Source organism: Meles meles, chromosome 2 (assembly GCF_922984935.1).
Source record: "Meles meles chromosome 2, mMelMel3.1 paternal haplotype, whole genome shotgun sequence".
Classification (NCBI taxonomy): domain Eukaryota; kingdom Metazoa; phylum Chordata; class Mammalia; order Carnivora; family Mustelidae; genus Meles; species Meles meles.
The window spans coordinates 101,246,877-101,270,574 of NC_060067.1; the positions used below are offsets into that span (position 1 = coordinate 101,246,877).

The 23,698-nt window shown below is 39.2% G+C and overlaps 1 protein-coding gene across 6 annotated transcripts in view; it reads right to left on the bottom strand.

Annotated features, from left to right (window-relative positions):
* Positions 1–14,081: 14,081 nt before the first annotated feature.
* Positions 14,082–23,698, bottom strand: part of SEC24B (SEC24 homolog B, COPII coat complex component) — a 93,845-nt gene continuing 84,228 nt past the window's right edge. For all 6 annotated transcript variants that reach the window (XM_045992099.1, XM_045992074.1, XM_045992090.1 and 3 more), the window contains 4 exons: positions 20,388–20,492; positions 19,489–19,581; positions 16,033–16,136; positions 14,082–15,784 (listed from right to left, as the gene is read on the bottom strand). In XM_045992099.1, the coding sequence (XP_045848055.1) occupies positions 15,670–15,784; positions 16,033–16,136; positions 19,489–19,581; positions 20,388–20,492 (417 nt within the window). In that variant the 3' untranslated portion in view covers positions 14,082–15,669. The remainder of the gene's footprint in view (positions 15,785–16,032; positions 16,137–19,488; positions 19,582–20,387; positions 20,493–23,698) is intronic.

A 23,698-nucleotide genomic window follows, 5' to 3' on the forward strand; every position in this document is an offset into this window, starting at 1 on the left:
TTTTTTTTTAAAGATTTTATTTATTTATTTGACAGAGAGAGAGAGAGAGAGATCACAAGTAGGCAGAGAGGCAGGCAGAGAGAGAGAGAGGGAAGCAGGCTCCCTGCCGAGCAGAGAGCCCGATGCGGGACTCGATCCCAGGACCCTGAGATCATGACCTGAGCCGAAGGCAGCGGCTTAACCCACTGAGCCACCCAGGCGCCCGACCTTCATTTTTTTATTATTTTTTTTTTTATTAACATATAATGTATTTTTTGCCCCAGGGGTACAGGTCTGTGAATCGTCAGTCTTACACAATTCACAGCACCCACCATAGAACATATCCCCCCCCAGTGTCCATCACCCAGCCACCCTATCCTTCCATCCCCCCATACCTCCCATCCCCCCCCCAGCAACCCCCTATCCTTCCATCCCCCCATACCTCCCATCCCCCCCCCAGCAACCCCCAGTTTGTTTCCTGCGGTTAAGATAGAACTTCATTTTTTTTTTTTTTTTAGATTTTTATTTATTTGTTTGACAGAGAAAGACACAGCGAGAGAGAGAACACAAGCAGGGGGAGTGGAAGAGGAAGAAGCAGGCTTCCCGTCTAGCAGGGAGCCTGATGTGGGACTCGATCCCAGGACCCCGGGACCATGACCTGAGCCAAAGGCCGATGCCCAACGACTGAGCCACCCAGGTGCCCCAAGATAGACCTTCATTTTTAACAATTAAAATCATAAAGGGCTTTGTACCCAAATGAGAATACATATTTTCAAATACTGTGGAAGATTCACAATATAATGACCATATATCAGGTCCCAAAGGAATTCTCAAAAAAAATTTTTTTTTTTAGTTTTAGAGAGAGAGTGAGCTCATGAGTTGGGGGAGGGGGTAGAGATAGAAGGAGAGAATCTCAAACAGACTCTGCTCCGCGCATGGAGCCTGACATGGGGCTCGATCTCACAACCCTGAGATCATGAACTGAACTGAAACTAGAATCAGACACTTAACTGACTGCCACCCAAGTGCTCCTCTCAGAAAATTTTTCATACCTGGTAACAAAAAGCTATGTTTAGTGGCTTAGCGGGTTAAGCCTCTGCCTTTGGCTCAGGTCATGATCTCAAGGTCCTGGGATCAAGCCCTGCATTGGGGTTTTTGGTCAGCGGGGAGCCTGTTTCCCCCACCCCTCTCTGCCTGCCTGCTTGTGATCTCTCTCTCTGTCAAATAAATAAATAAAATCTTTTAAAAAAAGGTATTTTTATGAAATTAGAAATTAAAAGACAAAGCATTACTACCATTGGAATTTAAATAACACACTTACAAATAATCATGGATTAAATAGAAATAAATGGAAATCAGGAACTATTCTAAAACTGAATAGGAATGAAAGCACTTAATATTAAAACTTCTCTAACTCAGGAAATTGCACAGTCTTAGATGCATTTATTAGAAAACAGAAAAGTTTGAAAATAAACTAAGCTTACAATACAAGAAGCTTGTAAAACAGCAGCAAAAATAAACCCAGCGGAAGAAGTGGAAAGGAACTGATAAAGGTAAAGGCAGAAAGTGAATCAAACTTCCTCCACATTTTATTCTAAAGCAATCTCTCCCCAAAATAGAGTGAGTCAATAAAACCAAAATTTGTTTCTTGTTTTTTTTTTAAGTCAAGACAGACAATCCTGAAACAAGAATGATCAAGAAAAAGAAAGAAGGAATACATAAACATGAAAGAAAGGATGAAGAAAGCTAATCCCCCCCATGAAAAAGAAAAGAAAAAAGCTAACCCCCAATAATAATTGCTTATACCAATCAAGTTAAAACTATAAAGACCAAACTTAGCTCAACCTCGAGATCCTGAGTCTATCCAAGGTCATAGATTAGAACAGTGGTTAATGATCTACCTGGAAAAGTGTCCCAGGCCCGGAGGCATAATGGGCCAGTTCAACCAAAACTCCAAGAATAGGTCATACCTATCTTATACACCAAAATCTATACAAAATGTTCCAAAACATCAAAAATAGATGGGATGCTGGCCAACTCATTTAATAAGACAAGCATAACGCTGATCAAAATTAAATAGGTGAATACTATAAAAGTGAACTATAGACCAATCTTCTACAAGTAAATAAAAGGTAAATAAAATAAAATAAAATTTTAAATAAAATTTTAGCAAATGGAACCCAGTAGTGTAATAAAAGAATGATCAAGTAAGGCTTGATCCAGTCCGTTGAAGCCAATTCCCGAATTTCACATTCTCTGAAAGCAAACAGGTCCCATCTGAACCACACCCAGGGCCCGATTTATTCATGAGCTGTTCTCTGCGTCCACCTTCCCCTCTTCAGTGGCCTACTTCAGGCTGGCTAGGCTCCTGTGAGGGTCAGATCACATCGTTCAGCTTTTCAAAGCCCTTCAAAGGCTTTGTACTGGCCACACTATCTCCTACTCCTTGCCTGTAGCCTTCACTCTGCTCTACTTTTCTTCCTGGCATTTAACCATTACCTGACATATTATATATTTATCTTTTATCTCTTCCCCCTAGCTGGAGTGCAAGCTCCATGACAGAAGGGACCTCGTGTGTCTTATTCACTGCTCTAAAACTATTACCTCACAATGTCCGTCACATGGTAGGTTCTTAAATATTCGATGAATGAATGAATCAATGAATGAAATGATGAAAAATAGAACAGGACTTCAAAGTTCAAAAGAGCAACCACCTTTAAGAATAGCACACACTGGGGCACCTGGGTGGCTCAGTGGGTTAAAGCCGCTGCCTTCGGCTCAGGTCATGATCTCAGGATCCTGGGATCGAGTCCCACATCGGGCTCTCTGCTCAGCGGGGAGCCTGCTTCCCCCTCTCTCTGCCTGCCTCTCTGCCTACTTGTGATCTCTGTCTGTCAAATAAATAAATAAAATCTTTAAAAAAATGTAAAAAAAAAACAAAAAAGAATAGCACAAACTTGGGGTACCTAGGTGGCTCAGTTGGTTAAGGGTCAGACTCTTGGTTTCTGCTTAGGTCATGGTCTCAGGATTGTGAGATCAAGTCCCTGTTGGGCCTGTGCTGGGCATGGAGCCTGCTTAAGATTCTCTCTCTGCCCCTGCCTCCCTACAACCCTGTTCCCGTGTGGGCGCGTGTGCTCTCTTTCTTTCAAGAAATGAATAATAATAATAATAACAATAATAATAATAATGATAATAAAGAATAACACAAACACACATACTTCTGGTTATGTGTGTATATATATATACACCCTGGCACACACAGGGGTGTGCCAGATATTGTTTAAGTCTCTAATAATAGAGTGATGAATGAAAACACTGAGTTTCAGCACGCCTGGGTGGCTCAGTTGGTTAAGTGTCTATGTTCAGCTCAGGTCATGATCCTAGGGCCCTGGGATGGAGTTCCACATCAGGCTCCCTGCTCAGTTGAGAGCCTGCATTTCCCTCTGCCTGTTGCTCCCTCTGCTTGTTTCCTGTCCCAATCTCTCTCCCCCTTTCCATCAAATAAATAAATAAAATCTTTTTTTAAGAGATTTTATTTTTTTATTTGACAGAGACATAGAAAGCACAAGTAGGCAGAGCGGCAGGCAGAGAGAGAGGGAGAAGCAGTCTCCCCACTGAGCAGACAGCCTGAGGCAGGCTCGATCCCAGGACCCTGGGATTATGACCTGAGCCGAAGGCAGGCACTCTACTGACTGAGTCACCCACACGCCCCTCTATCTGACAAATAAATAAATAAATCTTAAAGAAAATGAAAAAACTGAGTTTCTTGCCCAAACAGAATATAGTAGGAAAGCTAAACAGAACAGGTAATTTAAATAAAGTGAAATAAATACTGTAATAGGAAAAAATACCAGAGCCTATGGACCCATGTAGCAGGGAGCCCCCCCCCCCCCACCTAGGCTTGGGATAAGGTTTAAGTGGATGTCTGCACATACGAATAACTGAAAGAGGAATAGGAACTAGCCAAATGAAGAGGTGAAGACATGTTTCTAGCAGAGGGAGCAGCATGTTCAAAGGCCCTGAGGCATGAGTTCATAACTACTAATAGATTATCAGGTAGAAAGTTAAAGCTAGATCTCAAATGAAACTTAATATGGTTTTGAGGTGCGATGGTACATGATGGATTGGAGTTTAAGACTGCTTCTATATACCCACAGTGCACACTGGTCTGAAGTAAACAGAAGTGTGGTTAATACATTGATCATAGGAAAAAGGGAGTTATGGTGGTGGTAGCCAGCACTAAGAGTTTTAGTCCTAGTCTCAGTGGGGAAGAATTTCAGTGAAGGTAGAAACTGATAGATGGGAGGCCCAATGAAGCTGGTGATGAGGGAAAAAGGTAGGCTCAAAATGAGGGGCTCATCACTGTATTATTGCTGTGCTGCTATTTTGTCAAATCATTGATGGCCATTTACTGAGTGTAGTTGACCCTTAAACACGGGGATCTGGGGCACCAACCCCCCCCATCCCCACCTCATCGTCAAAAATCCATGTTTAACTTTTGACTCCTCCAAAAATTTAACCACTAATGGCCTACTGTTGCCCAGAAGCCTTACTGATAAGCAGTTAATTAACACATATTTCCCCTGTTATCTGTATTATATACAGTAATCTTATAGTAAAAAGTAAGCTAGAGAAAAGAAAATGTCATTAAGAAAATTATAAGACAGGGACGCCTGTGTGGCTCAGTTGGTTAAGCCCCTGCCTTTGGCTCAGGTTGTGGTGTTGGAATCTTGGGATTGAGCCCTGCATTGGGCTCTCTGCTTGGCAGGGAGTCTACTTCCCCCTCTCTCTCTGCCTGCCTCTCTGCCTACTTGTGATCTCTCTCTCAAATAAATAAATAAAATCTTTGAAAAAAAAAAAGAAATTATAAGACAAAGTACATTTAAGTACTATACTGCATTTATTAGACAAACAAACAAACAAACAAAAAAAAAAACAAAAAAAACTGTGACCAGCAGAGAAATTGAATCAGGAATCAAAAATCTCCCAACAAACAAAAGGCTAGGGCCAGGGCACCTGGGTGGCTCAGTTGGTTGGGCGACTGCCTTCAGCTCAGGTCACGATCCTGGACTTTCAGGATCGAGTCCCACATCGGGCTCCCAGCTCCTTGGGGAGTCTGCTTCTCCCTGACCTTCTCCTCTCTCATGCTCTCTCTCACTCATTCTCTCTCAAATAAATAAATAAAATCCTTAAAAAAAAAAAAAAAAAAAGGCTAGGGCCAATTGGCTTCCCAGCGGAATTCTACCTAACAGTTAAGGAAGAGTTCATACTTATTCTTCTCAAACTGTTCCAAAAAATAGAAATGGAAGGAAAACTTCCAAACTCATGTAACAGGCCCAGAGTTACCTTGATTCCAAAACCAGACAAAACCCCACCGAAAAGGAGAATTACAGGCCAATATCCTTGATGAACATGAATGCAAAAGTTCTCAAGATACTAGCAAATCGAATCCAACAGTAATAATTAAATAATTAAAAAAATCATTCATCGTGATTAAGTGGGATTTATTCCTGGACTGTAAGGTTGGTTCAACACCTGCAAATCAATCAATGCGATACACTACATTAAAAAAAGCAAGGATAAGAACCATACGATCCTTTCAATAGATGCAGAAAAAGCATTTGACAAAGTACAGCATCCTTTCTTGATTAAAACCCTCAACAAAGTAGGGATAGAAGGAACATACCTCAACATTATGAAGGCCAAATATGAAAGACCAACAGCTAATATCATCCTCAATGGGGAAAAACTAAGAGCTTTTCCTCTACGTTAGGATCAAAACAAGGACGTCCATTAACATAGTATTAGAAGTTCTTGCCTCACCAATCAGACAACAGAAAGAAATAAAAGACATCCAAACTGGCAAGGAAGAAATCAAACTTTCACTATTCACAGACAACGTGTTACTCTGCAGAAAACCCAAAAGACTCTACCTAAAAGTTGTTAGAACTGGTACAAGAATTCAGCAAAGTTGCAGGGTATAAAGTCAATGCACAGGTATCTGTTGTCTTTCTAAATACCAAAAATGAAGAAGCAGAAAGTCAAGGAATCAATCCCATTTACAATTGCACCAATAAATGAAACTAGATCACTTTTTTACACCATACACAAAAATAAATTCAAAACGGATGAAAGACCTAAATGTGAGACCATCAAAATCCTAGAGAGAACACAGGCAGCAACTTCTTTGACACTGGCTGTAGCAGATTTTTATTAGACACATTTCTGATGGCAAAGGAAACCAAAGCAAAAATGAACTACTGGGACTTCATCAAGATAGAAAGCTTCTGCAAAGCAAAGGAAACAATCAATAAAACTAAAAGGCAGCTTATGGAATGGGAGGAGATATTTGCAAGTGACCTATCTGATAAAGGGTTAATATCCAAAATCTACGAAGAACTTACCAAACTCAACATCCAAAAAACAAATAATTCAGTTAAGAAATAGGCAGAAGAAATGAGCAGACATTTTTCCAAGGAAGACATCCAAATGGCCAACAGACACATGAAAAGATGCTCAATATCACTTATAATCAGGGAAATACAAATCAAAACTACAATGAGATACCACCTCACCACCAGTTAAAATGACTAAAATTAACAGTCAGGAAACGATGGATGCTGGCAAGGATGTGGAGAAAAGGGAACCCTCTTATGCTGTTGGGAATGCAAGCTGGTGCAGCCACTCTGGAAAACAGTATGGAGGTTCCTCAAAAAGCCGCACTACCAACTGCACTACCCAAAGATACACATACAGTGATCTGAAGGAACACGTACACCCCAATGTTTATAGCAGCAATGTCCACAATGGTCAAACTATGGAAAGAGCCCAGATGTCCATCAACAGATGATGGATGGAGAAGATGTGATATAGATATACAATGGAATATTACTCAGCCATAAAAAAGAATGAAATCTTGTCATTTGCCATGATGTGGATGGAATTAGAGTATATCATAGTAAGTGAAATAAGTCAGTCAAAGAAAGACAAATACCATATGATTTCACTCATATGTGGAATTTAAGAAACAAAACGGTGAACATAGGGGAAGTGAAAAAAAAAAAGAGAAGGAGGCAAACCATTAGAGACTCTTAACTATAAAGAAGACACTGAGGGTTGCTAAAGGGGAGGTGGGTGGGGGGATGGGCTAAATGGGTGATGGACATTAAGGAGGACACTTGTGATGAGCACTGGGTGTTGTATGTAAGTGATGAATCACTAAATTCTACTCTTGAATATTACACTATATATTAACTAACTAGAATTTAAATAAAAATTTGAAAAAAAAAGGAACTTAAAGGAAGCAAAAATTTGGTTTTATAAAAGTAAAAAAAAGAAAAAGAAGAAGGAAAAAACAAAAGAAAAAGATCTTCATATAAATGTCCTGCATACTTCAAACCCACTATTGTTCAAGGGTTAACTCTATCATGTCCAGGTATTACACAAGAAACTTAACACATTCATACCATAGAGTTCTCACAAGATTCTTAGCACAGAATTATCTCTAGTAGGAATAATAAAGCTCAGAGAAATTTAGAGACTTGCCCCAAGTCACACAGCTACCAGAGACTAGAATTCAAATTTTGTTTTGTTTGGCTCTCAAACCCTATTTTTTCTACTCTAGTTGGTCTAATATAATGTGACAGATTGAGGGCTAGAATTGAGTTCTTCACTGTCAGATTTGTTTGCACTATACCTCTCAGATCATTTTCCAATTTGTATTCAGCACAGTATAAAATGCTACTTGGCATTCTTTACCTGGTGGGGAGAGAGATACCTTAACTTTTGAAGAATCTGGGTCATCAATGACCTCCTCACCCTTTTTAAAACAAGTTCCAGCAATGTTCCATTAACTTTTAGAGCTGAACATAGAAATACTAAGAGGCATTCTGGAAAATCCTAAAGGTCCCAGATATAGTCCTCCCTGCCCCATTATATAGGAGCAAATTAATTCCTCATCACCATCAGAATCGGTCCCCTTCTGATTGTTGGTATAAGAAGCTAAAATAGCCAGATGGTTGTCATACGTCCAATTCAGTAGGGGACATTATTGTGTCACCCCCTTCCCCCAGTGGGACCATCTTACCTTTGGGAACAAAGACCCCAAAATTCTGTGACTAGGCTAAGAGGCAATGTGCTCACTTTGAATCCTGATTCTCAGACCTGTGTGTTCTGGCTCTGAAAGAAAAATTTGGTTGCAGACTTAAAGTCTACACTCTATCTTGTGGGACATTATACCAGAAGTCACTGCAACTGAGTCTTTGGGAGAGCATTCCACTTTTCTACAAGGCTAGCTGCTTTCTGTGGTGATAGGTTGCAGGAAGACCAGCGAATTCTCGTTGCCATGTTTCTTTTGCCATGGGATGGGTGATTTGATCAGAGGCAATGTCGTGGAGGTCCCATGGTAATGACGAAGGCATTCCAGAAGCCCACAGATAGTGGTGTAGACAGAACCCCCAAAGGCAGGGCACGCAAAGCCATACTCAGGGTATGTGTCTATTCCATTGATGACAAATGACTCCATGATGGGAAGGTCCAGTGTCGTCATCCTACTAGCGGGTGGTGCTTTGTTTCCCAAGAAACGATGCCACACTGAGAAATCAAAGTCGGTCTCCCCTGAAAACAGGCTTAGGAATACAGTAGTGAGAGTCATTATTTAGCCCCACACGTAGCTTCTGTTCTCGAAGATACGGCAACTTTGTACATGGGCCACTGAGCCCATGGGGTGGCTAAGGAAAAGGCTGACATTCAGTCGGGTGACTTTGCTCACCTGACTGAGCTGGACAATTTCTGCTGCAGATGTCCTTCGGTGTACATTCTTATGGAATACAAGTATCTTCTCACTCTGTCCGTTTTATGAAATCTATCTGCATACCTGTTCGTCATCAATTTCCAGTCTTGTTCCTTCCAAATCCATTACCATTTAGCCAATAGCTACTGCCTGGGAAGCTGTCCAGACCTACATCTCTTGGCCATCTCAGTGTAGACAAATAGCTCGAATTCTGCCTATAAAGGGGATTTCCCTTCACCACTAGACTAGTACTACAGTCGTTGAGTTTTTCTTCTCTAGTAAACTGGGCCTAGGGAAATACCTCCCGAGGCCGTAGATGAGGAGTGAGGGACAGCTGCAGTGCAGTGGGAGGAGCTGCCCTAAGATCCGAGCCACCCGCCACTTACCAGGACAAGCTGCGCCTGATACCTTACACACTTAAAAAAAAAAATTGTGTTTATTATCCGAGAGAGAGAGAGAGAGAGAGAGAGAGAATGCGAGAGAGCACAAGTGGTAGAGAGGGAGAAGTAGGCTCCCCGCTGAGCAGGGAGCCAGGCGCAGGACTCGATCCCTGGGATCATGACCTGAGGTGAAGGCAGACGTTTCACAACTGAACCCCCCAGGCGCCCTGACACACTCTTTCCATTTAATGGTAGCCTGCAGCTGGGCACACCCAGTCTTACTGCCCGGTTCACACCGGTCAGCTCAGATCACAAGGGCACTTGGTATCTTGTGGCAGGCATGCCCAGCGGCAATCTAGAAGCTATTCTCAAAAAGACAAATTTTTTTTGCAGAAGATACAGCTACTCCCAAACCCTGGAGAAGTGACGTTAACGCGGCAGAGGGGCTTGCACTGCGGACCGCCTCGGTGTGGAGCCATCTCCTGCTGTGCCTGCCAGCAGGTCACTTGGTAAATATGTCGGAGCAGCACACTCAAGTGTAGGATATGCAGCTTCCAAGAGCCCCCAGAACCCACAAGTGTTGTACATAGCGTTGTGGAAGGTGACCCCAGGAGCAGCATTGGCTTTTGTTTCGGGGGGAACCTGGCAACAAGCTCCAGTTCACTGAACCTCCGGAAACTTCAGAGGTGGTGCATTCTGGAATTTTCATCGGACTCGTATCCACCTTCTGGCACTGTTCCCATTCTCTCTGGCTGACTTCCCTTCGATTTCTACCTAGCTTTGTAAAGTATGTTTCTTCTTTACCCCAGAGACTGTTTACTTTTTCTTTCCTTCTTTAAAAAAAGAGATTTTATTTCTTTATTTGACAGAGAGAGAGACAGGGAGAGAGGGAACACAAGCAGGGGCAGAGGGAGAGGGAGAAGCAGGCTTCCACCAGGCAGGGAGCCCGATGCGGGGCTTGATCCCAGCACCCTGGGATCATGACCTGAGCCAAAGGCAGACACTTAACTGACTGAGCCATCCAGGCGCCTGTTTCTTTACTTTTGCTTCCAGGTTCTCAACTCATTTTATCTCGAAGTTGCAATCATTTAACATTGATTCAATACCTACTGAATGCCTATTATGCGCCAAGCATGGCACATCGAAGGCATTTGGGCGCTGAGACAACACAGCTGCCTTCGTTTAAGGGGTAACGTCAAGTACAACACAGTGGGCTATGACAGAGATAGCAGATGGAGGGCTGGAAACACACAGGAGGGGGATTGAAAGTAGATGGGGGAGTGGTCAGGAAAGCCTGCCAGGAGGTGGTGATCTTTAGGCTGAGTTCTGAAAGATGAGCGGGTCTCCGGGGGTAAAGCCAGGTCAGGGTCGGAGAGTTCTCCAGGTAAGGGGAGCAGCGCGTGCAAAGCCTGGAGGGGAAAAAAGGGCAGCTCCTCTGAAGTGCCGTCAGTCTCCTTCTCCTTTCAGAGTTCTCCCTCTGGTTCCCACCGGTTCCCCAGTCCAGTTTTGTTCCTATTCCTTCCCTGAGGAAGACCCAAAAGTTTGCTGAAAGTTCTACAAAGACAATATAGCTTCACTACATTTTGGGGAAAAACACGCTTTCAGACCCCTTATTTCTTGGGGACACAAAACTCTGGATCCTGGTTACTAAGGAACGTCGTTTTAAGCTTTGACCCTTCTTGCTGAAACAAATTATTCCTTCATTTCTGCCCATTATTCTTGACTCAGCAAATAACTGTTTCTGATAATTACTAGGAGATAGTCTAGGGGTACAGTATCTTGCATTCTAGTAAAACTATTCACCTTTCGATAGTTAATAGGTATTTCCTATTGTTCATAGGCGAGTCGTAAGACACAGGTCCTGAAGGAGCAAGATTTGAAAGGAACTGGAATACAGATAAAAAATTCTATAAAAAATGGAACTGGCTTTCCAAACTAGTACAGTGTTTCATGGCTTTCTCTAGGGTCATTGCGAAATGATTTCACGGTAAGAAAGGCTGATCAGTTTTCTGGTCATTTAATTAAATAAATGTGTTCCTGTTATGTAGCCTGTCCTGGGATAAGGGCTCATAAATATGTGAGGTGGGATAAGTACTAAAAAACCCAAGATAATATTGTGCCTTAAAGTAATTTTCTTTGTAATAAAGAAGTGAGAGGAACATATGGGGACTGTGTATTATTTATTTCTAAAGAAAAGATAAGCTTGAGCACGTGACTTAGTATTATAAAGCCACAGGCTATTAGCTTTAAAATAAACTATTATATTGCGCTTACTCTCCTTCTATTTATAAATTACTTAAATTAGCACCTATATACTAGTGATATCGTCAATGAAGTGTTGCAAGCTAGGGAGAGGTGTAGGTTATATGTTTTTGTCTTAGCAATGACAGTGTAATCGTTTTAGGACTCGTGCACTAAAAACATACTTAAAAATGTAGCTACAGAAAACTAGAACATTACAGTGTAAAAATAAGCATACAGACATCACTATACACTAACCGAATTTATCAACAACCTACACGGCTACCAAGCTAAAATAAAGGTATCTGAAAAGCAAAAGTAGCAAAAACCATGAACATCTCCCAACAGTTACGATGCACTCATAAGGAAATGCCTGAGTCCTGGCTGGAGGGTAGCTTCTGTCTGTTGTCTGAGAGGCTCTCTGTGGCACAGTAATTGCACTTTTGGGAGTTCTTGCAAAATTATGAACCTTGCATGGGAACCAAGTTTCTTAGGAGAACAGATGTAGAGTTTCAAGTAATTTTAATACTGGTTTATGCTTATGATTGTTTATTCACAAATGAGTGAAAACAAATTTTAGCAACCTTTATCAACTTACTTAGTGGTTCCTAGTAAGGAATGCTTTTTGGCTTCCAGATGGACATGAATGTCTATGTAACTATGCATTGTTTACCGATGGAAACTAAAGAAATGGCTTTCACCTTTGGGTTAGCTCCAGACCTATCAGAAGGGAATGCATTGCCTTTGTGTCCCCAGGTCACACAACCTTCCTTGCACAAGCTGTGTACGCGTACCCTTCCTGCCCACTGGTTATGTCAAGGGCCATGTCTTACAGATATTACAAGGCAGAAGTGAAGAGGAGACCCAATTTTCTGGTTGATACAGATTCTATCTCTGGATTCAGAGCTCATGATCCTGGGGTCCTGGGATCAAGCTCCATACCAGGCTCCCTGCTCAGCGGGGAGCCTGCTTCTCCCTCTCCAACTCCCTGTTTGTGTTTTTTCTCTTGCTCTGTCATAAATAAAGTACATCTCTTTGGCCAACCTCCTATAGAGGTGGTGAATATGATTTGAGGCAGAATTGCTGTGTATCGAAAAAGCTCTCCCAGGAAATTCTCTTTCCATTCCCACTACAAACACTAAGAACCTCTGACTTTAAAGACTGCTTCAATCAACTGAAAAGGGGCTCAGAACTCCTGGAAAGCACACCTGTTTTCTTCACGAATAAGTGGCCAGAGACCAGAACTAATCTCCCATCTCCCATGACAGTTAACCCATCATGTCTATATTCCTGTTGATGTCAGTCTCTACACATTCTAACAAACCTGGCTGTGTTTTGAGGACACCTTTCAAATCTTTCAAGAGGTGTCTGTTTTTGTTTTTTTTTTAAGATTTTATTTATTTATTTGACAGAGAGAGATCCCAAGTAGGCAGAGAGGCAGACAGAGAGAGAGGGGGAAGGAGGCTCCCTTCTGAGCAGAGAGCCTGATGTGGGGCTTGATCCCAGGACCCTGAGATCAGGACCTGAGCCAAAGGCAGAGGCTTAACCCACTGAACCACCGAGGAGCCTGAGGTGTCTGTTTTTTAATCTCAAACCCTTGGTAGGCACCCCTCAGCTCCTCAATTGTTGACATCCAGATTATCCTTTCTCCTTGCCCACCCCAGGTCCTCTGAGCTCATGCCATCACGCCAGAAAATCCCCTACTCCCTTATTTATAGTCCCCATCTCTCTATAACTATTTCTTGTCACTTATTTTAATAGTCAAATGGATGGTCCATTGAAAACCCTGGATTCTAAGTTCTGACCTCCTTTCCCCCTTGATCTTTTACGCCACCTCAACCACCCACTCCCACAGACAGATCCTACATTTCTGTCATTACCAAATTCTAAACTTTGCTCAAATCTCAATTTCAGGCATCCCATATACTGACACCACTTCCTGTCTTTCCATCTCATTCTCTCTGGTGTCCATATTTTAACAGCCCTTTGACCTCAACAGGACCTAAAACTACTAAGCCCACTTCCCTTTCTCTATCCATCTCCCATTTTGCATGCCCCTCCTTTAAATGAGTCCCTCTTTTGTCCTTTTTATGTGTCTTCAATTCCCTTGTTCCAACCATGCTGACATCCAACCGTCCACCATGCAGCTGAATGTGGCTAGAGGAAAGAGGCACAGCTAAGCTAGATGGTTTCAAGCTCATGACTCATATGCCAAGATCAGTCCTCAGTGCTGCCTGACAATCCTACTATAGGCCACTAATCAATTCAATTGCTCACTCTCCTGGGTAACTATTTCTTGAAACCTCTCCTACCCTTCCCCTTCCCCAGAGAAAACAAGGGCAATCTAAAGATAATTTCTATATTCGCCTGTCACTTGGATGCCTCTCCTTCCAGATATCCATGTGGGTTTACATCTCTGATCCCTTGTCACCTTTCCAGAGGGCCTTCACTAGTTACTATCAAAAATGGCATTCTTGATTTATCCAGTTGTATTTTTCTTTGTAGCATTCATGACGCCTGACATATACTGTCTTTTCTGTAGTCCTCCACACCATTACTCTAAACTGTAAGCTCTATGAAAGTGGGGATTTTGTGTTTTGTGCCTAGAACAAAGTCTGACAAGTATTAAGTGCCTATAAATATTTATTGAATGAAAAACAAAATATCCAGACAAAAGATTTTTGTTTTTCTTAAAATAGAAACATGACACTTTTTGTTATAAAATTACAGTATTTAGCTGTCCTTAAGAGTGTTGTAATTTTCCCTAATGTTCAGTAAGATTCACTCTTCCTGGAGGCAGCACGGTACAGAGACAAATACAGTCCTGGGGGTGAGGGCAGGATGGGAGTAGGTGGTGGGTGGGGAGAACATTTGGCTTTTACTATTAGCTCTGTCACTAATTAGTAATGTCATTTAGGGTGAGTCATGTAACCTCTCATTTCCATCAAGGAATGTGAGAGTATACTTTTATTTTTATCTAAAGAAAATACCACCAAACACAAAACCAGTAAAAGCACTCACTACACACACCAAAAATCTTGTTCCTTTCAAAGTTAACTGATGGGATTTTCATAGTTATAAAACAGAATTCCATTCCACAATCTAAGAGATCATTAATAGTTTTTATACTAAATATGCTGTTAGCAAACGAGAGATTTTTCTCATTAGAATAAAAATCACTCTCAAAATTGAAGATGATAATCATAACAGTCAATTAAATAGAAGTCATATATGTCATGAAAATTTTCTTGCTATGAAGGTACAGAAAAAAATGCCTAATTTAACTGAGAAAGACAAATTAAGATTATACCTAGTCAATACTCGTATGTATTTTAAAAGTGACATTGGTTTTCTAGAATACAAACAGAATGAGTACTTGGTAATGTACAGAAACTAATAAAAATGAATGGATTCAAATACTACTAAATTCAAGTAGTAAACTCAATATATCCTATATGCGAAAGTAACACTAACCCTCCCCACAACAAAAAAACACCAAATATTGTCAAGCAAAATATTTTTAATTAGTAGGCTGATCATAAATAAATCCACATAAAAGATTTAACAGAATTACAAAGAGTTTTGTATTTCTTTTGTGGACTCAATTCATAATACGCATTAGTCAACCTCATTCTCGAACTGTGACAAAAGGAGTTGTCATCCAACAATGCAGCACAGTTAAGCAATTCGTATTTTGTAGTTACATTTTTACATTTTCTTTACAAATGTAACATTTATGTACATTATATATATTTTTCTATAGTTCATGTACTGAAATGCTACCTTTTTTTTTTTTTACAGGGAAAATATTGAATTCATGAATACAAATCATTCCTTGTTAAAAAGTAATTCATATAAACAAGTAATACGGTACCACTGCCTTTTGGCATCTCTTGTCAGACAGAGTTCAAGTCCGGAAGAGTTATATTAATTATCAGAAAAAGAAACTGATCTAATTTGACATTATGATGTATCATTCCACAGAGCTACCTAAATGTGCCGGCTTGCACTGCTGCGCTACTGGAAATGTGCAGAAACCAATTCAAAATGGACTCGGTGAAACAGCATCATCAATACCATTAATTCAGGCTGAAGAAAACCTGTCAAGTTCTTTCCTCCCCTTCACCTTTTGCCTAAGCCTCAGGGTGCTACACTATACGCACTCTGTCTTGTAATAGCAAACGCCTTCGTTTCAAATATCCTAGATGTGCTTCCCTGACAGATTACGCTTTACCTAGGCTATGGGTCTTTTTCTTCATATTCAAATCTTATTCCACTTCACTTACAAATCTGCTGCTGAATGTGAAGCAAAAATTCATAGTAAGAGAATGCAGCTTCTGTTCGGTCTTCAATCAAATGTTGAAAAAATTCCGTTTTGGCAGGACCCTCATCTCTGAAATGGAAAAAAAAAAGGGGGGGGGTTATTTGTCTAAAAATGCACATCATTACAGAGTAATTATATATTTAAAAAATTACTAACACGTGGGGGCTTTAGGAAAATGGAACATGGCTATTAATTAGCAGCATTCTCCTATTAGTATATGTTTTCATAATATTATTTAAGGTTTGCTCTGAAGACAAGCAGTTTCACAGACTGCACAGCATAAGACAATTTCATAATTAAGTTACAGAAGTACTTACTTTACCACGTGAAGAATTGGGCTTAATGGTCTGTTGTCTCTAAGCCAAGTTATAAAGGATCTTGTTCTTTCTGATGAAAGTGTATCTAGCTCTGGAAGATGAGTCTGGTAAAAGTAATACAATTAGGAAATTACTTCCTTTCTTATGGACTGTAGCAATATTAGAACTAAATCATGATTCATTCCCGTTACCACCAACCGCCAGCACTCTATTCCCAGACCTAAAGCAGCAACCAAAAGGGGGAAATTCAAATTGTTCACAAATCTGTTTATATTTTTCTGGGTAAGTTAATAAGACATGTTTCATTCATTCATTTTTAGAGAGAGAGTGTGTGTGTGCACATGCGCAAGCAGGGGGAAGGGGAGCAAGGAGAGATAAAGGGAGAGAGATAGAGAAAATCTTAAGTAGGTTCCACACCCAGTGTGGAGCCCAGGCAGGGTTCAGTCTCACAACTCTCAGATCATGACCTGAGGTGAGATCAAGAGTCAGATGATTAACTGACTGAGCCACCCAGGTGCCCCAACACATGTTTAGTGGTAAGTATGTCACTGATATTTTGCCTGCATATTATATTTTTTCTAATACACAATGATTAGTATGTCACTGGTATTGTACTGTACTTTTAGTTTCATATAAAGGAAACATGCAAATGAAGGGGGTTATCACTAACTTCTAAATTTACCCAACAGTTATAGACTCCATCCTCTTCTAAAAACAGTTATTCTCAGAGAATTGTGTGTTTCCGTTAGTCCCTAAAATTTAAGGGCAAGGGACATACAGATGGCCAACAAGATGCATGAAAATATGTTAGTCACCACTAATCATCAGGGAAATGCAAATCAAACTACAATGAGATATAAAAAACAACCCTCCCCCCCATAATGAGATGTCACCTCACATCTGTCAGAATGGCTGAAATCAACAACACAAGAAACAACAGGTGTGGGTGAGGATGGGAGACGGGAATTCTCTCGTACTTGTTGGTGGGAACACAAACTAGACAGCCACTGTGGAAAACAGTATGGAGGCTCCTCAAAAACTTAAAAATAGAACCACACTACAACCCAGCAACTGCACTACTAGGTTCTGACCCAAAGGAACAAAAACACTAATTCAAAGGGATACAAGAATCCCTGTTTATAGCAGCATATTCAACCATAGCCAAGACATGGAAGTAGCCCAAGTGTCCACTGACTGATGAATGGTTAAAGAAGAAATGATATATATGTTTCTCTCACTTATAAATACACACACACACACACACCCCACTGGAATATTACTCAGCCATAAAAGAGAATGAAATCTTATAATTTCCAACAACATGGATGGAGCTAGAGACTACAATGCTAAGCAAAATAATCAGAGAAAGACAAATACCACATGATTTCACTCTTCTGTGGAATTTAAGAAACAAAACAAACAAGCAAAGGGGAAAGAGAGGGAGAGAGAGAGAGAAAAACTAAGAAACAGACTTTTGACCACAGAGACTCTAGACTATAGAGAACAAACTGATGGTTACCAGCAAGTAGGGTAGGAGGGGTGAAATAAGGGATGGGGTTAAGGAGCGCACTTGTGATGAGCACCTGGTGATGTATGCATGTGCTGAACTGCACTGCACATCTGCAACTAATATAACACTGTGTATTCACTAAATGGAATCAAAATAAAAACAAGAAAAAACTTAAGGGTAAGGAATTTTAAAGAACAGTGTGGACGTGTAAATACATTTAAAAACTACATGCAAGATTCTTTTTAAAGACTTAAAAGAGTTTATTCTTATAGATTTTATAAATTGAATATATATTACAAAATATAAATAAATATTTTTGTATATGAATTTGTTTCCAAAGCCAAATTAATAGTAAACTAAATCGCTCAAAGTATAGAGCATGTAAAACAAAAAAATTTAAATAGAAAAGCTTTACTTACTGTTATTTTGTTTTCTTAATTATGAGTGAGCCTGAACATTGTTTCATATGGCTACTACTATATCTCCCCCCCTGTAAATTGTCTATTCAAATCCTTTGCCCATTTTTCTTTTCCTTTTTTTCTGAGGGGACCAAGGTGTCTTTTTCTGAAAGATTTGTAAGACAACTTTTTATATTAGAAAAATTAGCCCATTCTCAGTCCTGAGCTACAGATAACTTTCTGATTTTGTTCTCTGTCTTTTGGCTTTATTTATTTTACCACATAGAAATATTTTAGTTTTTAATGCTATCAGATTTATTAATCTTTTTCATCACTGACTTACGGCCTTATCCATTTTAATACAATAAAGATTATTTTTCTAGTATTTTTTCTTTAAATATATTCATTAGCACATTCTATTTTTCATGAATTAGATCCATTTCTGACCTGTTTTGTTCTGCTGATATGTTTATTATGCTAGTATTACAGTGCTTAAATAACTATAGCACTAAAATAAAGTTACTGTTTTATTTAGAACTTCTTTTTCATATGCTTTTCCCATTTGCTGACTTTTTTCCCTCTTTTCAAACTTCTCCTTATTAACTTCATTGCTGAATCTTAGAACTGAACTCTGGAATTAGTGTGTCAAATTAAAAAAAAAACAACCAGAAATAGACAACAGCAATTGTTTGGTATTTATAAACAACTGTGATTTTGAAATAGCAATATCACAATCGGAATGTGATAAAAATTACATTGATTTTAAATTAACTTCAGGAGGAAGGACATATCTACAATATCCAACGGTAAAGTAGGCCTTTCCTATTAATTACAGAGAACTATTTTAGGATCATATTTCTTTAGTATTGGTTAATAAACATACAGTAAATGTCCATTGAAAAAATTACATTTATTATCAATAAAATAATTTAAATCAGAAGTTGAAGTTGTTGGAAAACATTTTGGCAGTTCCTCAAAAAGTTAAACACAGTTTATCATGTGACCCAGCAATTCTGCTCCTAGGTATATACCTAAGAGAACCGAAAACGTGTGTTCACACAAACACTTGCACATAAACTGTTCATACTAACACTACTCACAAAGCCCCAAAATGAAAAACACCCAATGTTCATGAATGAATGACTGAATTTAAAAATGTAGCCTAACTGTTCAATTATTACTTAGTCATAAAAAATAATGAAGTATTCATACATGCTACAATATGAACTTTAAAAACATCATGAGAAGTGAAACAAACACACAGAAAAGACCACATACTATCGGATTCCTTAAACATGAAATGGCAATGCCAGAGAGACAGAAGGTAATTAGTGGTTGCCAGGGGAAAGCAGGAGGGAAGAATTTGGAATACAGGTTTTTTTTTGGGGTATGTGTGACAGAAATGGTCTGAAATTAAAATACTGGTGATTATTGTACCACAATTGTATTCTTTATGACAACTGAAATGGTGAAGTGTGTGAATTTTAACTCACTAAAAATTTTAAACAAACAAGCATACAAAAACTTAAAACTGTAAAAGGCACTGACCATTTTCTGTGGTATTGATGCAAAATTAGGATACCCGAGTACATCCTCTATGAAGTGACTGTCACAGCTTTTTCCAATCCAAATGTAAAAAACCTAAAATGAAAAAAACAACAAAATATTAAAACTCCCTAATCTGAAATTTTTTATAACTAGTTTTCTCAAAATTATCAAGCAGAAAAGGGGTAAAATATATGATCTCAGTTAAGCAAGAGCAAACATAAAAGTTAAAAAGGAAACCTGTAATTGGTACATTTGGAATTTGTATCCAGGAATCTAGAGTGGTTCACATCTTCTTAGCTTAAATTTCAAGAACTCCCATAAACTATATTTTACCATCTTCCATCTTTTTTCCTTCTAGAAGGTAGTATTTTAGCCAAGATAACCAAGTATTTTAGGCAAGACTCACTATTTTCCTATCCACTTTTTCAGTTATTGTCTATTTCAACTAATGGGCTCTTTCACATCCAACCTTTTCCTGCTCAAAAGGTATCAGTTATGAAGTCATCTTGACCATTCTGATACCCTTCACCACCATCCTGCCCATGACTTCTCCTAAACTCCTAATTATTACTGGCATTCCAGGCAAAGGACAGAACTTGAAACTGATAGACTACTGAGGTCCCTTTGAATTTTAGGATTCTAGATGGTAAAATCCTTAAAGACAGAACTTATTTCTTTACTTTTCTATCAAGTATACATTATCCATATAATAAATAATCCATGATAATAAAACGGTATCCAACTAGAAAAGTCTAAAATAAATTGACCTCTTGTGCCAGGGACTAATTTATTGCCTCTCTGTTCCTTATTTCACCTTTCACTGCCTGATCTATGGTCATACGTGTTTCTCCTTTTGCCCGCTGGAACAGTGTTAAACTTTATCAGTAGAGGGTGCTTACAGAGCCACAGTCCATAAGGAAAGCACCTTCTCTTGTCAATTTTTCTGCAGACAATTTTTGAAGAGGTGGCTGAGGTACAACCTTGTCATTAACATGTACTGCACCCTGGGGGGGGAAAAAAGATGGAGTGAGCTTATATAACTATCAACACAGTGCGGAACATAATGGCTACTAGCTCTTTATAAAATACTGAATAATGACACTTGAGAATTTTGTAAGATGCAAAAAGTTACTGATAATACATTACCACCTTGTAATAAATTAAAGTATTATAAATTATTATATTATATTATATATATGTATATTATAAATACATTACCACCTTGTAATAAATTAAAGTATTATAAATTAAAGTATAATAAAATAAAGTATTACCACCTTGATTATAGAATCAAGACACTCAAATGTATTCAAGTTACAAAGATAAAAACATGATGGGGCGCCTGGATGGCTCAGTCGGTTAAGTGTCTGACTCTCAGTTTTGGCTCAAGTGGTGATCTCAGGTCATGAGATCGGGCCCTGTGTTGGGCTCTGCATGAGGCCTGTGCTAAGCGAGGAGTCTGTCTGAGATTCTCTCTCTCTCCCTCTGCCCTCGCCCTGCTTGTGCATGCGCTCTCTCTTTCTAAAATAAATAAAATCTTAGAAAACAAAACAAAACAAAACAAAAAAAAACAAAGATAAAAAACATGAATATGTAAAATGGTCTGTCCACTTTCTTCCCTTCTGGGATCTGGATATGTTAAAAGTACGATTATTAAATCTTCTGGAAAGCAAGCTGCTCTTTTACATCTCTCAAGGAGCAAAATACAGAAGATTCCAAAGAGTAGTTTTAACTCTAGGAAGAAAAGACACTACATATTTGCATATTAAAAATAACTATTGGGGGGCGCCTGGGTGGCTCAGTGGGTTGAAGCCTCTGCCTTCGGCTCAGGTCATGATCCCGGGGTCCTGGGGTCGAGTCCCGCATTGGGCTCTCTGCTCTGCGGGAAGCCTGCTTTCTCCTCTCTCTCTGCCTGCTTGTGCTCTCTGTCAAATAAATAAATAAAATCTTTAAAAAAAAATAACTATTGGACATCAGATCTGGTTTATAATATAATCAAAATTGCACTTGTATCAGAGAGAACATACCTCAACATAATGAAGGCCATATATGAAAAACCCACAGCTAACATCATATTTAATGGTAAAAAACTGAAAACCTTCCCCTTAAGATCAGGAACAAGACAAGGATGCCCACTCTCACCACTTGTACTAGAAGTCCTACGAATAGCAATCAGATGGCAACAACAAAAATAAAAGGCACCCAAATCAGTAAAGAAGAAGTAAAACTTTCACTACTTGCAGATGACAAGACAGTCTATACAGAAAACCCTGAAGGGGCACCTGGATGGCTCAGTGGGTTAAAGCCTCTGCCTTCGGCTCAGGTCATGATCCCAGGGTCCTGGGATAGAGCCCTGCATCGGGCTCTCTGCTCAGCAGGGAGCCTGCTTCCCACCCCCACCCCCGCCTGCCTCTTTGCCTACTTGTGATCTCTCTCTCTGTGTCAAATGAATAAATAAAATCTTAAAAAAAAAAAAAAAGAAAACCCTGAAGACACCACCAAAAAATTCTAGAACTGATAAATGAATCTGGTAAGGTTCCAGGACAGAAAATCAATATACAGAAAACTGTTGTGTTTCTATACACTAATAATTAAGTAGCAGAACGAGAAATTAAGAAAACAACTTCATTTACAATTACACCCAAAACATTAACCAAGGATGTAGAAGACCTGTTTCTGAAAACTCTGTAACACACTAATGGGAGAAATTGAAGATGACACGAACAAATGAAAAGCTATTCCATGTTCATGGGTTGGGAGAATAAATATTGTTAAAATGTCCATACTACCCAAAGCAATCTGCAGATTTAATGTAATCAGTATCAAAATAGCCACAGTATTTTCCAGAGAAATAAAACAAATAATCCTAAAATGTTATGGAGCCACAAAAGACCCCAAATGGCTAAAGCAATCTTGGAAAAAAGGAGAACAAAACTGGAGGTATCACAACCCCAGATTTCAAGATATCCTATAAAGCAATAATAACCAAAACAGTATGGTACTGGCACAAAAACAGAAACACAGATCAGTGAATGGAAGAGAGACCCCAGAAATAAACTCATGATTATTTGGTCAATTAATCTTTGACAAAGGAGGCAAGAATGGGAAACGATAGGCTCCTCAACAAATGGTGTTGAGGAAACTGGAGAGCAACACACAAAAGAATGAAACTGGAACCTAAATATGTGATCTGAAACTGTAAAAATCCTAGAGGAGAGCACTGGCAGTAATTTCTCTGACATTGGCCATAGCAATGTTTTTCTAGAAGGTCTCCTAAGGTGAGGGAAATGAAAGCAAAAATAAATCACTGGGACTACATAAAAATAAAAAGCTTCTGCACAGCAAAGGAAACAATCAACCAAATGAAAAGACAACACACCGAATGGGAGAAGATATATCCAATAAACGGAAAAGGTTTAATATCCAAAATATATAAAGAATTTATATAATTATTTATACAACAACAAAACCCCAAATAATCCAATTAAAAATGGGCAAAAGACATGAACAGACACTTCTCCAAAGACATCCAGATGGCCACCTGACTCATAAAAAGATGCTCAACATCACTCATCAGGGAAATATGCAAGTCAAAACCACATGAGTTACCACCTCACACCTGTCAAAATGGCTAAAATAAACACAAGAAACAACAAATGTTGGCAAGAATGTGGAGAAAAAAGGAACCCTCATGTGCTCTTGGTGGGAATGCAAACTGGTGTAGCCAGTGGGGAAAACCATATGGAAGTTCCTCAAAATATTAAAAACAGAATTACAATATGAGCTATTCATTTGTATTTACCCAAAGAATACAAAAACACTAATTCAAAAAGATGTATGTCCCCCTATGTTTACTGGTGCATTATTTACAATAGCCAAAGTACGGAAGCAATCCAAGTATCCATCAACAGATGAATGGATAAAGAAAAAACGGTGTACACACACACACACACACACACACACACACACACACACACACACACAAAATGGAATATTACTCAGCCATAAGAATGAATGAAATCTTGCCACACCATGGATAGATATAGATGGTATAATGCTAAGTGAAATAAATCAGTCAGAGAAAGACAAATACCATTAAGATTTCACTCACATGTGGAATTTAAGAAACAAAACAAACGAACACACACACACAAACCAAAAAACCAGACCTTTTTTTTTTAAGATTTCTTATTTATTTATTTGACAGAGA